A 17863-nucleotide genomic window follows, 5' to 3' on the forward strand; every position below is an offset into this window, starting at 1 on the left:
GTTACACTAATGGAAAAAAGGTTAAGGAAAGAAGAATACAAGAAAAATATTTGTACGGTGTATATTACTTGGCGCTTTCATACACTGTCAGATTTTCCAGCGAAGATGATTTACTACTTGTTCAAGACAAGTGAACCAGGTAGACGTTATTAAGGAAAAGAGCTAGCTTTCCTAGCAGTTGGTAATGTTTAGTTGCTGAAGATGAGACAAGCCATTAGAAGTCAGTATTGCAAAGATGAGGTTCTAAGGAACCTTAAACTGAACACTTTGTAAGTAAATCCTGGGCTCCTGCATGTATATCGCAGAGTTATCTGGTTGGAAGAGACCTTTAAGATCATCGAGTCCAACTTCGCCCTGCACTGCCAGGGTCCGTAAATCACAGAACCACATCTACATGTCTTTTAAACACTTCCAGGAATGGGGAATCCTCCACCTCCCCGGGCAACCTGTTCCAATGCTTAATGACCCTCTCTGTAAAGAAATTTTTCCTGAATATACTGTCCATATGGAGCAGTGAGGAAAAGGGGGGAGGGATACAACCCCCAACCCCTGGAGGCATTTTTAGGAGCATTTCAATTTTGAATCATCTGTATGCTATAAATTTATATAAGTTTTAATTTTAGCATATAATGAATCATATTGGGATATTAAACTTACCAAAATAAATTCCAAATGGAATTGTGTATGTATAGGATGTCAGTATGATTGCACTGACCTTTTCTCATCTCTGAGTGAAAGGAACATTTTCCTGTTGTGTGTTGGCATGAGTCACAGGTTGGTGATTGGGAGATGTCAAAATTACCTGTTACTTTTTCCCAAATAGATTAATAAAGTTTAATATTGATTTCATAGCAGAAAGAAGGTGAGCAGAACCTTGGCTTAATTAAGTATATAGGGTTTGCCACTGATGTTCAAGAAATCTAGTTTTAGCCAATGTGCATGCTGTAGGTCAGTAACACATACCCTTCTGCCCTAAATTTAAGTCAGAGCAAGAATCACTCAGACCATGATTTTATTATTGTTAACACCTTCCTTACAGTTGCTTTCCTTGCAGAAAGGCAGCATTATTTGCTTATACTTGCTGTGAACATAGAGCAGATTCTCAGTTGGAACTGAGGTGGTAGGTAAGAATTCAAGAAGAGCAGAAAAGAACCTTTCCAAAGCTTGGTATCTCAACTATAAAAATGTGAACTGACATCCGTAATGCTTTGCCAGATAACATACTGATTTTTGGTCTCTGTGCTGCAAAGACTTTCTGCATAATTTTATGCGTAAGAATAGTCTCAGCAAAAATAATTCATAAATACAAGGTTAGGCAAAGCTGCAACATTGAGATTTCACACTTGTTCATGGGATGAAATAGCAGTTAGTTTCAGATCATTTCACCCTGATAATTTAGAGATAAAAAATTAAATCCTTTTGGATTGTTCTCTCCCACATAAAATGTCAAGGAACAATTCTCTGCATTTTTCTTCTTTTCAATAAAACCTTAAAGGCAAGTTATCAGAAAATTGAATTGTCGTCTTCACAGTATCATTGTGCTGTGGGTTGTCCTACTCTGTAGCTGTAAATAAGTAAAGCTAAGTGGAGGCAAATAGAATAAACTCCATGTGTTTAAAAAACATCTGGAGAGAGTTCATGATTAGAATCAAAGCAAACTCTACACACCATATAAAAAAAATCAAACTGGGGGGTTTGTAAAAAGTTTTTGACAACTTAGTCTGTTGGATTTGTTGTCTATAGTGTTGTTAAAATGATAAAGCACGTAGGTGTTATACCTGATACAGCAGCAAAAGCTAGCTTGGTATTTAAGAGCAATTCATATTGTTCTCGTGGGTCAATGACGTTCTGAAAACATGAGGATTTTCTTCCTCTGCCGGGATTTAGTTTGTATTGTATGTTCTGATGGAAGGTGTACAATATGATGCATCTCTCATGCTGTCCTGCAGGGATTTAGCTTATCCTTGAGTGTAATAATGACAAAAAGCTTTGCTTTTTCGCTTCTTGTAACCGGATCTAGCAACAAAGGGAGTAGCTTCCCTCTGGCAAAGTAAAGCATCAAGGTTAAGCACCTCATAATGCTTGGACAGAGGAGTCTTTATATTGATTTTTTTTTCTCCCCCAGGAAGTACAGATATTTATTTTAACTTAACATTTTTGATTCAAGTGGATGTTTAAGTGAAAGGCAAGAGTGCAAAATTAGTTTTTCTGCTGTTGGCTTTTTAATTATCTTTTTTTTGGTATTGCTATATTTAGACACCTGTGGTATACAAGGTCCTTCAGAAAGAAGATACAGTTGATGTCCTAAGGAGTACGTTATATCACAAATACGTGTTTAATGGATGTGCTGTTATTTGTATGAAGAGAACTAATACATTGCTTGTATGAATGCCTGCATGAGGAAAGTAGAATTAAGATTATGTGAAATAGTCAGTGTTTGACCATACTGCTGGTAACTGAAGGTGTTACAGATCTAGTGCAATGTCTACAATTTTCATTAATTCTGGATCTGCTGGAGCAGTTGTCGTGGTTGGTTCTGCTGCTGCGTTATCTGCTGTACTGTTAGTGATAGTTTGCAGCCCTGTAGCAGGTGCTTTATGATAAATAGCTGTAAGCTGTATGTTTATTTTCGGAACTTTATGCAGCTCAGTGGCAAAATGAAGGAGACCAGCCACCTGACCAGTTAAGTTTTCTCTGACTGGAAAATTGGGCTTTGCCTAATCTGTCAAGTTTCTGTCAGTGACCTTTTCCATGCCTCACTTGTGCCTGGGCTTGAGCCCTGAAACGATGGTTGGCTGTCCCTGTTAAATATTTGAACGCCACTGAGTGTGGATCTCAGCTGGATTTGCTAAGGAATGACGTTTATCAGCAGTCAGTACTTGTTCATCTGAGGTGGGTTCCTGTAATGAAGTAGGAAAACGGTTTGCAAAGGCTGGTGAGTATCTTTCTGAGATGCTTCCAGTCTAGTCAGCGGGGGGTTCATAACAGACTGCTTGATGGCAGGTAATGGATGAAGAAGAGCAGTGCTTCCTCAGTTATCCCTGGTTCCAGCTGGGAGATGGCATCTTTCAGCCAGTGCTGGAAGCTGACTCAGCTGCAGGAAAGCACCAGAATCAGCTGGGTATTACTGCTGGGAGCTCCTGTACTGGCAGTTTCAGATTTATCTGTGATACTGTTAGTTATTTCCTTACACCTTAGAACAAGGTGCACAGTCCCAGGCGGTGCCTCTGAACTGCCCCATATCAGGTTGGTAGCCCCACAGGCATTAATTTCAGCTCGAAGTCTGACTGGTTTGCTGTTCCTCCAGAGGAAAACGAGGAGAAGCCCTTCTACATCCAAGCTCCAGTCTGTACATCTGCATGCTGTGAAATAAAAATTAATTACATCTAAGTGATGTGAAATAAATCAGTAATCAAATGTTTAGTCAGGGCAATATCCAGAATTATAATAGAAATTTAAAATGTTTTAGGTATCATTTGGACAAGTTAGTACAAACTTATGTTTTGAATGTATTGATCTTTTTCAACTGACTTAAACAAAAAGTTACTATCAATGTAGGCAGGAATGTTCCAGTGTAAAACCATGTTAGTGTCTCTTTCAGCCTTTTAGGTTCTTGAGAGCTGCCGACACTTTCTTAAAATGCTGGTTTCTACATGGGAGGTGGAAAACTCGTCTTCAAAATACGCTTCAAAACACAGCCTATTTTCCCAACTTTCTGTTTCATGGCTACCTTCTGCAGGGTTTTTTGCACCCACTCAGGAAGCAGCTAGCATTGAATGTGTGTGGTGTGAGGCAAGGGGAGTTACTTAAATTGATTCCTTTCTCACAGCTGAGGTTTGTGAAGAAAGACTATCTTGGAATATGTAGATACTTTTATTCCCTTCTGACATGTTCAGGTTTGTATTCCCCTGAAGTATGCATTAGATTAATGAACCAAATACACTGCAAAAGCAGCCATCATTTTATTATTGTTAAATTCATTTTGAACAGTCCCACACTGAGAAACATGTTTGTGAAACATAGCTTTGTGACATGAAAGTTATAGAACTAGATTTAATAATACTTATGATTTCCAAAAGCTGGCTTTCCACTCTAATTCTTGAAATGAAGACAAGACTTCCCTCTCTGTTATACCCATGCCAATCTATTAACTTCCATGAGAAAACTCACTCAGTGCTGTAAATGAAAGGAAACTTTGGTTTCATTGAGGACCTGAAAGCAGGATGTGGCTGAGTGACACAGCCCGTTCCCCTTCAGGAAGCTGGAGCACTAGTCATCGTCTTTCCCAGATTGAAAACGATGTAAAGCAATAGTGGTTTTCTTAATACGCGTGAGCTGCCCCTGTTCTAGTTGGTATGTACACAAAGGCACAAATGTTTTCTATTACTTGCTGTTTCTAAATACTGGTAGAAATGCTGAGGTTAAGTGCCTGTTTAGGCTGGAGGGGTGAATATTAGAGCTGGAGTAGTCCAGTTTAAGCTGGTGCCCTAGTGCCTCCTCCTGATACTTCTGTTATTTCCTGCAGTAAATGTTCAGATACTACAGCAACGCTTTTTAAAAACACCATTCCTCCTTTTCACCATGTTGCACAGAAGGGTGCTGGTCAACCGAATGCATTTCATGTTGAGAAAAAATGTCTGGGATTTTTTAAGCAATCTATTTCTCTTTTCTTTATGAAGTTCCTAATGGTATGATGCTCAGTCTAATCTCACTGTTAGGAGAAGACAGGGTGGAGCAAAGCGTTTCTGGAATTAGAGGCTGAGACTTGCTGTAAATGGTGGTAGAATAGAGCCTGTCCTTTTCTTCCCCCTTCCCCTCCCTTGGTTCACAGTATGTGTTAGATTTTAATCAGTGACTGTAATTCATGTAGTAACTTGGTTGTGCTAGTCCCGTCACAAACAACTGTGATTGTCACTTTCCGCTATCAGACCTGTGAGAACTAAGTACGGAGGTAATTTAATACACAGATCACTTGGCTTTTGTCCCAGCAAAATAATGGAATTCACCGTTTCTTTCTCATGAAAACTGATGAGGATTTTTTTTGTCTAGCACTTTTTTTTTTGTGTTAGTAGTGTCATTTAAACTGGCTAAATGAATGTGTAATACTTGAAAAATTAGATACAGCAGCATTAATTAAGTGGAGAAGATCTGATTTTGCCATGCATTTCTGTATTTAAGAGCATAACTAAAGAATTTTCGGGGCATAGTTTTCAGGGATAACTTTTCCTATTGACTGATATAATAGAGTCATCACAACAGCTGCAAGGGATTGGTTACACTGCTGGAATTCACTCGGGTGTACACAGGTTTTTTAACGCATGCTTTTCGAAACAAAACAGTTTGATAGCAGGTGTGACCTTTAACCCTCTCTAACTTTGAAGAACTTAATCATCATCATTTGTTCAGCACTGAATATATTTTGCAGGTGGAGGAAACAGAGGGAAATGCAGTTTGGTTTTGATGGGAAAGGGGGAGGACGAGGAATGGTTGTGTTGGTATTTTTATCCCTTCTGTGTAAACCAAATTAGACAAAAGTAATTTCTGAAAGTTCTGTCTAAAACAAATTTCACATTCTGTTAGGAAAATCTGGTTTGCCATATAGTTACAGAGACATAATTGAAAGGCAGAGTAAAGCTTGAAGAGAGAGATTGAAAGGACGTCCGGCTACTAAGATTTTGCATGCAGAAGGGGCTGGGAGAGCTATGGAAAGAATGAATACAGAATAAGATACGTTGAGAAAGTGCCTTCATCACCATCAGAGTGTTACCATTGTATGTACATTGGTCCTCCTCAACAAATGTTTGTCTTGCCAGCTTTTTGAGGACCTCAGATGAGGTTCTGAACCTCACTGTCCGAGCAAACCCTTGTGTCTGGGAGGAGTGCATAGCAATGTGGACATGGCCCTCTGGATGAACCAGCTTACGGAGTCATGGAGGTGATGGTAACGATTGTCCAGTGTGGTGTACAGTGATGTGGACAGCAGTGCTGCCGCCTCTGCAGAGGAAAACAGTGCCTCTGTGAGAGTTAATTCTCAACTAAAGCACCTCTTTGTTTTTTCAACCTTGTAGATTAACTTTGTAAAAATGAGTTCTAAAGTTGACACGATTTGAGAATACAGAAGGTAATTTTGTCTGCTGATATAAACTGGAATTGTCACGTAAACCTTTATACAAGTCATCATAACTGTGGAGCTTGTACTAGGTGTTGTCCTTGGATGGCTATTGGTTATGCCAAATAGTTGTATGGTATCGTTGCTCATGGTAGGGTCCATTATGACACAGATGAAAACGGGACTCGCTTTCACAAGTGGCTGAACACATATGGCAAATCAGATCTTTACAAATAAAAGCTAGAAATTCGTATTTGAATCTCCATGTTAGCAGTAAATATGTCTGTATATATTTCTCTTAAACCCAAAGGCGTATGCTGGAAGTACAAGCATCTGTGACGCCCGACTCTAGCTTTGTCCCATTTTCACAAAGGCACAGAAGCACACATGTGGCTTGCACTCTCTATTGGTGCTGAATTAGTCTGTGAAAGGGCTTTTCTGTTTAAGCATTTCTCTTCATGCAGAGTCCTGGTACTGCCAATCTCGGAGTCAAGTTTAGTGAGTTCTGACTTCAGTACTAAGTTTTTTTATGGTCCAGTCTAGCCTCAGGTGAGAAAAGTTGGTTTTATGGTTGAGGCTGTAGATAGGATGGCGAGCAGTCCCCTAAGGCTGCCAGAACTTCTTTTCAGCCTCAGGCAACTTACTGTTGCAAAGTCATTTCAGAACTCGGTGTATTTGGGTTTCGGTACATTTTGGCTGCTGACAAGTCTGGTACCACCACAAGAAGAGAAGTTTTTGGCATCGGTTGTGAAACTGAGTATGTTCAGTACCTTATGTTCATTACCTCTGAAAGTCAGATTTGTGTATCTTGGACTACAGTCTTGAGGGTTGGTGACATTTCACAAATTTAATCTTAATTTTTGTGGCTGGATATAACAGAAAATCCTTGTCTATACATTTCCTTAGTCTTTGAGTTACTGCAACTTTACATTGGTTATTCTGCTTTTCACCTCTTTTTCTCCAGCTTCCTCACGGCTTCAAGCACCAATTTTTACTACATACTACCTACAGGCATGTCCCAGTTGGCAGCTCTACTGCTTTGTTGGGCTGGAACATTTCCAGACAGCAGTGAATTACAGCTGATAGACATTCGCTTTCATAGAATTCTTATTTCTTACAAGAGTTAAATTAAAATGGATTTAAGTTTCTTGAGGAAATAAATATAGTAGTTTTATATTTCTTGATGGAATGTTCCATCATAGTTATACTTACGTGCTATATTGCTTGAGACACACTATGAATGAAGATGGAGAGTAAAAGAGAGCTTAGCATCAGTGCTTAGCTTTGCTAGTTTAATTTGTTCTTCCATCCCTCTTGCCAAGGAAGGGGAGAACAGGAACGGTGACATTTCAGTTACTCTGTACTGCCAGTTACTTTTCCATCACCCTTTTGCTGTCGTGTTAGTTAGCAGTGCTTTGAGTATATATCTGAAGTGGCGTGTTGCTGTGTGAAGAGCTGATTCGCGCTGGATTGCACTCTTCGGCTGGTGTAACGGAGCCTTGTGCTTCAGAGGCTCAGTTTTATGTGGGTCGTTTCCCCTTTACCTTTAGTCGCTCAGAGTGAGAAATAGATACAGGCTAAGCAGTGCTCACACCTCGCATGGGCCTGGTTGCAGATACCTTGAGGTGATTATGCCACAATGTTTTGATTCCCTGGACTAGAATTTCAACCAGTGTGTTGAATCTCACACTTTGAAGGACAGCAAATCTCATTCCTGAGCACTGAACTAAACTTTCAGCTTTTGTGAAAATCTCCGAGGAGTCTGCATTTTGAACTGTTTATCCAGCAGTGTGAAAACACACAGATCTACTCTTCTGGAGACCTCAGCGCAGAAATCCTAAATGACCTATTTTATGCAAGCAGCTGTTCCTTAATTCATTGTTTTCTGTACCTTTTTAAAGAACTTATATTAATATGTCTGTAGTGGTAAAACAAGTCCATAACTTTACTGAAGCCACAGTATGGTTATGTATTTGGAGTGATTGTATGTCACATCCATAGGCAGGAAATTCTTGAAAGGACTTGCAGATTCTTCATGAAAAAAGTTAATGGGCACTTTTTTTAAAGTGAGATTTATGTGAAACTTACTGATCCAACAGCTAACAAAATCAAGTGCTCACCAAACAGTGGCAGGTAAGAATAATTTGGGTTTGCTTTGCTATCTCTTCATCCAAGCAATACTGTTTATATTAGATTTTAAAGTAATTTTATATAGGTACCTTTTGTCATTCTATTTCCTGTATTGTGACAGAATTTTTGGCCAAAATAATATTTTTGTAATGGAATTACAAAGGATAATTAAGAAGGTTTTGTGAACTGGTATGTCAGAACATGGTGTTTTGGTTGTCTGTTTCCATCACATGCAGACTTTGTCACGAACTGTAATGGTACTGACTTTTTATCATATTAGTTTATTTGGTCTCTGGTTGAAAACTGGAAAAGCCTCTGGAATAGTAATCACAAAAATCAGCTGCGTAGAATTCTGCTTTTAAAAACCCAGCTGTCTTTGTAGCTGTAATTGTTCTCTGAATTGCTTGTTTGCAAAGACTCCATTGAATCTGATTGTATGCTTTTGCTTACCCATGTATGGGAAGAATTAAAAATATTGGCACATGTATATGTATCTCATATATTTTCAATTACTCTCTTTTTTCCCTTCTTCTAGGCCAGCCAGACCATTCAAGTTACCAAAAAGGTAAGGTCTAATACTATCACATGTGAGGTTTGCAGAATCGTAGAGGCAGTAGTGATGGCAGAGCTGTTATTCTGCACACAATCCCAAGAGTAAGAAATGTTCAAGGAGAATAGTAAGCAATCAAGTTAAAGCAGACTTTAAAAGAAAAATATTTATTTCTGCAGCGGGTGGTGAATTTCTGAAACTGCTACAGGAGGTTTTGGAGGCAGGTGGCATCAGCAGGTTCAAACAACCTTTTAGAAGAACTGGTCTACAATGGGTCCCTAAATAAAGACTGAAAGAAGCAGCCAAGGACAGGCTCTTTAACATCTGTAATGACACATCTGTGAATCCTGGGGGAGCAGGAGTGGAATAGACGACAGAAGGTGGCCAGACTCGTGCTCTGCTTATGGGGAAACAAGGATTCTGCATAAATACTGGGCCAGAATTTTAAAATTTATGCAGATTTCAACATTCCTTGTTTTCAAATCTTTTGTAGCATTTTTTTATTACAGTCGCTGCTCTTCTCCTTGTGTGTGTGTACATTAACTGCACAAGCATGAAAACTCTGTGAGTCAGTACCTCTTTGATTAAGGGTTATTCTGAGAAGTGGCTTGGTTATATCATCAATAATGATGAAACAACCTGACAGAGAAGTTCAGAAAATGTCATCATAATGATTTTTCTTCCTAAAACCAGAAACCCCACACAATCAGGAGCTCTAGGTTTAGACTCTATATGCACTGAAGAATGGCAGGGACGGAAAACAACAGAGCAACTTACCTAAAACCATCAATGCATCAGGAAGAAGAAACCATCTCAAGCGAAAATACTTTAAAAGCATAATCCACCTTTAGGGTTTGCTTTCAGTAAAGAACAGGCCAGATTGCTAAGTATCTATTTTGAGTTACATGCATCTGTTGATATGAATTCAATCACACAAGCAGCTATTGCTCATAGTGACCTCTTTACGATACAGAAATTACATATAATGTTTCTGTCTCTTCATTCGAGACTCGGTAGTGGTTTAACCTGAGTATGTCTGCATACAGGTGCTGGATTGAAAAGCTTAACGCTATCCATGTGTTACACTGTAGCTTAAAATGGGAAGGGAAAGTATCACTGTCTTTTCTCCTTTTGAAGAAAGCATCTGAGGTCTTAGATCACCTCAGGGCAAATTCCTTGAAACCAGTCTTCTAGTGGTGCTAAATGGATGAGATAACTATAGATTGAATTACTTACTGTATCTCCTAAGTATTTTTAATTATTTAAAACATGGCAAAACTAAAAAAATCCAAACACAAACCTTTTCAGGTGTCTGAAAAACATCAGGAGGAAAGAAATTAATGAAAACTGTATGTATTTAATGATACAGGGCAGCTTAAAGTAGTGTTACCATTGTGACAGCTAGGTTGAAAGCAGGATGTGAAATGGCATAAAAAATATTTTATATTTTTATATTGTATATAGTCAGTGCTATATTTTTTGAGAATTCATCATTCAGTGCTTGAGTAGTTTGGAGAAAAAAAAGACGATAATGTATCAGAGTAGCTCTACGTCCAGCTCGTTGCACAACTGTAGTTTTAATAGGCCTCAAAAAGCAGGAGGTGTATCCTGATTTATAAAAGTACTAAAGGATGTGCTCAGCACTAAGGATGACCTTTCTGAATGTGATTCCTTGGCTGAGGGTTTGATTTAAGCGTTTTCTCTTGGACTCAAATTCAGGCAAGTAGTCATTTATACAGTGTTTAAGTCTGTGGCTTACTTTTCACAGAGAAAATAAAAAGTAACTAAACTCTTTTTATAGCTTTTTAACTGGTGAAAAATACAGTAACTGCCGGCTGTTTGTCCTCTTATGGTGGGCTGGGATCGAGGCTGGCTGCAGGCAGCCTGGTTGGAGCCAGAGTCCTCAGCAGCACCAAATGATGCTCGGACCAGTAAGGGTCATATATAGAGTGGTTAGTCCTTTTTGATGTTCTAGCCCGGGTCGGCTTTGCTTGTCTGAATTTGGGTATGGGATACAAGAAACAGGACAAATTTGCAGGTATAAACAAGCACTGGCTGTTTCCTGTATGTGGCTTATTAACATGTTAAACACGTCGTGTTAAACACGTCTTTTACAGCCAGTGACAGAATAATTTAACCAATTTAAGAGCTGCTTAGCTGAGAATGGAAGTGTAGAGGCAGCATGTCAAAGTGGTAAAACTGGCACAACTGATGAATAGGAAAATAAATCTTTTGGGTGTGATTTTTGAGTTCAGAGAAAATGTCTGTAATAGCTAGTCAATCTAGCTTGCTGTTTATGAAACATTTGGTCCTATAAGTAGGAAAATTTGAAGTCATTTACTTCCCTTCTCTTGTACTTTGCACAATTGCTCATTTGGCAAGCTGCCCCTTTGTGATTCACTTTAATTAAAACTTACACTCAGATTGCTTTTCAAACTTTTGCTAATTAACCTCTTGTGTGAGAACGTAAGAATTAGTCCACAATGACCTAATGGGAAATTGAGCTACACCCAGTGCTTTGGACTTCCTCGCTCCTTACGGCCGTACTTAGACCCCTAGAACATATCTACTTCGATGCGCTGTGGAAAATCAGCCACAAGCTTGCTCACTGCCATTGATTTTACAGCCAGAAAACCAGGAAGCTGTTTGCTGGAGCCAGGAGTTGGGCATTACCTCCCTTCTTAGCAATGGGACAGAAAATTTCTGTAGAGCCAGTAATTGAACTGAGGAGATAATGAGTTGCTCTGAAATGGAAAAAGAACTATAATCTTCTAAACCAGCAGAAATAAGTAAAGGAGTGCTTTCCTATAAACGTGTGTGCTACATCGCGTGGAAGTTGAGGAGGAAACAAGGGTATAAGTCTTCGTGATCAATATTTAGTGTGTACGGAGACTCCATATAGAATAAGTCATAGCCTATGATTATTTTTCTAATGTCCTTTAAACTTTATAGGACTTTCTGTACGCTCATTGCTCCCAAGATAAGACAGTGTTGCCCTTGAAACACAAATTCTATGAATTCAAGTCTTTACTGTAAGAAAAATTAATAAATTAAGATTTCTAGGTTTCATTTTATTTTCTTATACTTTTCTGTCAATTTAATAAAAATTTAAAATATTTTGTGAAAATGATTAAAATTAATTCTCATATAAAAATTCTTGTACTCTTAAAATCTAAAATTAACTAGAAGTTAAAATCCAAGGATATGTGCTATACTAGAGACTAAACAATTAACGCTGTTTCCTATGTCGCAATTCCGTTGCACCTTTGAATTTACAACAGATTTTATGGATCATTAATATATAGGGTTTGAATATTTTTTTAATGACTGTTTTATATATAGAGGAAATGTTTTCTTTAGGATTCTGCTTTAAAATTGAGTTTTCCTCACTTTGATATTTTTCTTAAAAAAGCTTAAGCTTTCAAAGAAGAAACTGATGTTTTCTGTCATTAAATTTTATCAAAGCACCTCTTTTCTAGTGGTCCCCAACCATGGATAATATCCATGCCAAAAGTTAAGTATAATGATAAGGAAAAAGTATTTTTGTAAAAAAAATTGTGACTAGTCTTAAAAAACAACTTTCACTTCATGTATGCTTTTTTCATTCTTTTTATATAAAAAGTATTTTATGTTAATTATTGCTATGACAGCTTTAAATACTGGACGTGTACTAAACAACAGAAATATCTATTTCAGTAGCCCATAGTTAATCACCTCTGTAGCAGCACAAAGAAAATCTAAGATAAAGCCTGTGTTTTTGTCAGAATCCTGAGGAAAAAATAGTAGTCTGATACTTTTCTATATAAGAACAGAAAGTTTCAGTAGGGAGATGCAATAGAAAGTGGGGTTTTTGTTTTGTTTCTTACTTTAAAACAAAGGGGGAAAGTGTAGAAATAAACAGTTTCCAAACAGTTTCCATCCATTTGTGATAGCTGACTTAATTTCCTGTGAGGATAACAAGGAAGGCGTTTCAACATGGTTGTTTAGGGAAGTATGGATTATTAATTTCATGTTTAGCTTTTAATTCTGTAACATCTCTTTCTCTGCTCCTCTCCATGTAGCTATGCTGCTCTGATCGCTGACTGGCCCGTGGTGGTCCTGGGCATGTGTACGGTGTTAATAGTGGTGTGTGCGCTGGTTGGAATATTAGTTCCAGATCTTCCAGATTTCTCTGATCCTTTGCTGGTAGGTGAATATTAATCAGTTGTACTGTCAAATAAGTAGTTTTGGTTTGCTGGTTTTCTTAGTGACACCAGTAACAGTAGATGCAGGTACAGCAGTTAATTCGTTCCTCTTAAATTGAGGTCTGCCAGAAAAAGTTGTTCTTACTATGCCTGCAAAGGTTCTCGGTACTATGAATCTGTATGGGAATCCGTTCCCAGGGAGGTCCAATTTTTTGTAAGCTTGCAGAAGCAACTTCTGTCTAATGAATTCATGAAAGGAGTTGTTAAAGAGCCTTGTAATCCCGTAATCAAAAAAAAGTGTTAAATCTTGACACTGGAGCAGCTCATGATGCAGTTGCCACCACAGTGTTATCCGCTAGTTTAAATTCCTTCTGCATTTTGCTGTCGAAAGGTCGTGTGTCCTTCAACAGAACTGCTGTAGAGTGAATGATGTAAAATCCTCCCAGTTGAAGATGCACAGCGCAGTACAGCACAGACCATACCTTCTAAACCGGGTTTCAAAGAGTGAGGGCCAGGATCTGTTAAAGGAGAGGGGATTCTGAGTGCTTCCTGGGAGGAAATGATATCCAAATTGAAAGACTGAAAGTAATTTTTAGCAGATTCTATTAAATACTGCACTTAATTCCTACTTCTCATGAGCTGTCTTAGCCACGAGTAGCTTTCAGGACTTTTATTGAAAATACTGTATTTAATGATTATTCTCAAATAAAAACATAACGTTCCTGTAAGTTATTGTTATTATAGCAGCATCTATTTGTACATATCATATGTTACAGATATTTCTTGAAAACAGCCAGGTTATTAAAATTGTTTCAAAGTCACTTTCAAAACTATTTAGATTTGCCTTATTCTTGGAGAAACAGAGAAGCTATACTTGTCTGGTTTTTATTAACAATTAATCAGTAAAGAGTGGTAATTGAGATACAGAAGAGGACTTTGTAGAATGCCCTTGCTCTGAAAACTGAGGGTTGAATGTTTGATAGACTAAACCGTCATCACTTCTCAGGAAAAGAAGTGTGTGTGAGAATTCTTAATCCCTTGTCACTCGGTACAGTTGGTCATTATTTTGTCTGACCTGTCGTAAAGCATTTTACCGTTAAAAGCAGATGCCTGGAGTAACTATGCTTCGTAATGAAGACTATCCATCACTTTGATTGTGTTTCCACTTTCCCATTTGAGCCAAAGAATGAAAAGTATTAATGGAATTTCTTGATGCTCCTCTTTTAGGGTTTTGAACCACGGGGGACGGCCATAGGACAGAGACTGGTCACATGGAACAATATGGTGAAAAACACAGGGTACAAAGCAACACTTGCAAACTATCCTTTCAAATATGCAGATGAGCAAGCCAAAAGGTAAGAATTTATATTAAAATGCATTTTACTGGGTTTTTTGTATGTACATAGTGTCTGCTGCCTCTGAAGTTAATATATATACTGTCGCTTATTTCAGTAGATGTTGAATCTGATCATCTACAATTCCCAAGGCCCTTCATATGGAACTAAATATTTCCCATTGCAAGCTCTTTAGAAAGAGCTCTTTAGAAAAGTGTGTAATTTTAGTTTTCTCTTTGGTTTATAGGTATTTTCAGTACTGGCTCAATGTAATTTCCTTTAAGGTCTCTAATTTACACAAAAAAATAAATCAATTAATGTTTCAGGTTTTGTGACCAGTGTCACATTGGTAAAAATACATTTTCTTATATGCAAGAGCTATTAAGATGTATGACTTGGTTGGATGCTCTTTCTATTAACAATCTCTTTGCTAAGGTAAGATAAAGCCATTTATTCTGTTTGTTTTAGTCATCAAGATGACAGATGGTCAGATGATCACTACGAAAGAGAGAAGAGGCAAGCAGACTGGAACTTCCACAAGGATACCTTTTTCTGCGATATTCCAAGTAAGTGGAGAAATGATGTAAGAAAGGCTAAAAACTTCTACCAGTTGAGTGATTTCTGAGCTCTTCTGTTTATTGTATGCCTTATAAGGAAAACAATTTTTGCTTTGCATATAAACAGTAAGCACCTTCTTTCTGTGTGCATTAGTATGAAGAAATAGGGTGAAATATTGTGTTTTATTGTTTCTTTCTAGGAACCAACTGTATTTACTGAAAGTGCTTCCTTTAAGTGGTTCCGTTTCCTGTAAGGGTTTTTATTAGTTATTGGTAATGTTGGTCATTGTAAAAACAGTTGAGTATGACTGCAGAGACAGCACGTAGTGCACACGAGGGAAGAAGTTGTGTGTTATCTGTGACAACTTAACTCTGAAAAACCTAAATCAAAATACTTTTCCTGTATGTGGCGTAAAAGATATCTACAGGTCCTTTCTTGTACAGAATTTAGAGGTTTGTTTAGGGAAAAAAAAAAACAACCCAAACCCACAAAAAACCTACAAACACACAAAACCCCAAACAAAACACCCTGCTCAAAGAAACAAAAATTAAACCCCCAGCCTCCTTAAAGTATTGGAGGCTTATGAAGCTGCTTAAGTTAAACCAGAGGATGAAAAAGACAAAGGAGTCTTTATTGACTTTTTCCAAGGCATAGTGCAAAACTTTAAGTCCTGTTCTGGCAGAGAGCATGCATTAGCAGATGTAGATCTTGTCTTTATTCATATAATGACCCTGGGCTCTTTTGCGCTACTTCAATGTGTGATGACTGATAACAGAGCACAAAAACCTAATTGTGAAATTATTTGTTTATATGACTTGGTGTGAGAGAGCTATGACCAGTAAAAACCAGAGTGAAAAACAGATTTGTGATTTTTCTTTTTTCAAAAACCAAATCAGACTAAGCACTTCTTGTGAAAGGAAGAGGAAATGTACTCAACTCCACTGAGCATTAACTGCAACTTGAAGCAGCATTAACTCTGCTTATCCTGTTTGCTGTTTCTCCATAGTCTCACTCTCATTCTTCCCACCACTGTTTCTGCATGGTCTCAGTTGTGGCAGTCATGAAGTAGTTGCGCCTTTATGGGAAAGTTTGCCAGTCTGTTAGGTAAAGAAAAACTGATTTCCTCTTGACCCATATTTGTCATTCCTGGTATCTTTCTTTCTCTGCCCCAGAATCTGCAGATTTCAGTATCCTTGATCCCCTCCTGAGTCTTTCTCATTGCAGTCTCATGAAAGGCAAAAATTCTGCACTTTCATAGCAGTGGGAAAAGTCCAGCCTTTTGGGGTTTGGAATATTGTAATTAACATGATAATATATCTTAACCCAAAGTACCGTATTGTGTTACGCAGTACCGTATATTTGTCTTGGTATATAAGTTTCCCTTATTAGCTATGCATAAAGATCTCGCTGCCGCTAAGTAATGGTTTCCTTTCCTAAAAGCTGTCTTCTAATAAATGGGATTTAATTTGTAATTTAAGCTGTATGTGTCTAAACTGTAGAATTCTTTTAAATGGCCTCAAGGATATCACAACAATTTCCACTGCAGTCATAGGCTTCTAAAGCAAAAATGTTCGTATAGAGGCAGCTTTATAATTATTATTTATAGTCCCAAATGACTTACTAAATCAGCCTTTGATTACTGTTATCTGTGTGCTGCCATTATGCTGTGCCAAGAATTTCATAGTTGCTGATTAGATCTGTTGATTTTTATTTGTTTGTCATATTTCAGAAGATGGTTTGCTTGAATAGAAGTCTGTAAAGCTTCTAAGTGGTATATAGCATTGAAGAGGCCATATTTACTATAAGCACGTTAAGGAAACTGAAACTTTCATGTGGACTGAGTCTTAGAGATAAATAGCTCATCTTAAAAAGGAGGTGGATTCCCATGACTTGACAAAGATTTCATCTGTCTTCTGCATGGTGGGGTTTTGCCTCAGTCGCTGCTACCAGACACACCCAAACAATCTATAACCCCCCCCTCCTGTAATTGCAGGTGATCGCTATTCACGAGTGGTGTTTACATCAACAGAAGGCGAGAATTTATGGAATTTGAATGCAATTAAGTCAATGTGCAATGTAGATAACTTGAGGGTAAGTAAAGACGGCATTTAATTTGCTCAACTTGCAGATATGAAGCATGTATTTGAAGTTTGGGGTTGCTGTGCTTTGCCATCAGTAGCACAGGAGAGGACTTCGCGTTGTTTGCATCCTTGTTGAGTGGTCACTCAGCAGGCAGACAAAGCTAAAACACAACTTCGGTTTGTAAACCCAATTGCATAGGGGAATTTTTTTGGTTTTTACTACTAATACCCAGAGTGGGGTAGGGAAGGGTTGCTTCAGAAATTTCTTTGCGGAAAGGACTATCTTAAGTTCTGCTGTGTGTTTCCTCTTAGAGTATTATTCCATGGGTTTCTGCTCTTGTTTCCCAACAAATAATTCCTTTTTCTTGCTTTTTCACCTTCAGGTGAACTAGCTGCATCCTCATAGCGTATGCAGTTTTCTCTGACACCCAGTGGGTCACACAAATTTTTTTTTTTTTAGTTCAAAAGAGGATAGGTCGGCAGATGAACATCAAAGGAATGTAAATACAGTAGGTATAAATATAGCCCAATTAATTAGAGGATAGTGATATTTTCAGAGTAATATCTGTTTTCTCTTTAAAACTGAGAAAATGAGAGAAGGTATTTTGGCCTTGCCTATCTGGCCCAGCTGTAATTTTTCCTGGCTTTCCTTGTGTTTGGTACCTTGCATATTCAAAATAAGCATTGTATAGCCACTTCAGAGGTTACTGTAGCTGCTTCTACACATGTTAGAAGATAATTTATCACTCTGAAATCAATGTCAGGTTTAAGCTGATGGAAGTTAACTGACAAAGGCTAGCATAAAATAAGTATTCAGATGATACATTTGGAAAACATAAGCTTGTCACTTGCTGGAGTGAACTCCTTTGAACTGCTGAGTACCTATAAATTGTTGTGTACTAGAGACTTTGTAGGGA

The 17863-nt window shown here is 38.0% G+C and overlaps 1 protein-coding gene across 1 annotated transcript in view; it reads left to right on the forward strand.

Moving 5' to 3' along the window:
- DISP1 (dispatched homolog 1 (Drosophila)) overlaps positions 1-17863 on the forward strand; it is a 34302-nt gene that overhangs the window by 8520 nt on the left and 7919 nt on the right. Inside the window, exons 2-6 of the mRNA XM_010140289.1 lie at positions 8775-8804; positions 12851-12974; positions 14201-14328; positions 14776-14873; positions 16859-16956. Of these exons, the coding sequence (XP_010138591.1) occupies positions 8775-8804; positions 12851-12974; positions 14201-14328; positions 14776-14873; positions 16859-16956 (478 nt within the window). The remainder of the gene's footprint in view (positions 1-8774; positions 8805-12850; positions 12975-14200; positions 14329-14775; positions 14874-16858; positions 16957-17863) is intronic.

This window comes from Buceros rhinoceros, unplaced genomic scaffold (assembly GCF_000710305.1).
Source record: "Buceros rhinoceros silvestris isolate BGI_N320 unplaced genomic scaffold, ASM71030v1 scaffold18647, whole genome shotgun sequence".
NCBI classification, from domain to species: Eukaryota; Metazoa; Chordata; class Aves; order Bucerotiformes; family Bucerotidae; genus Buceros; species Buceros rhinoceros.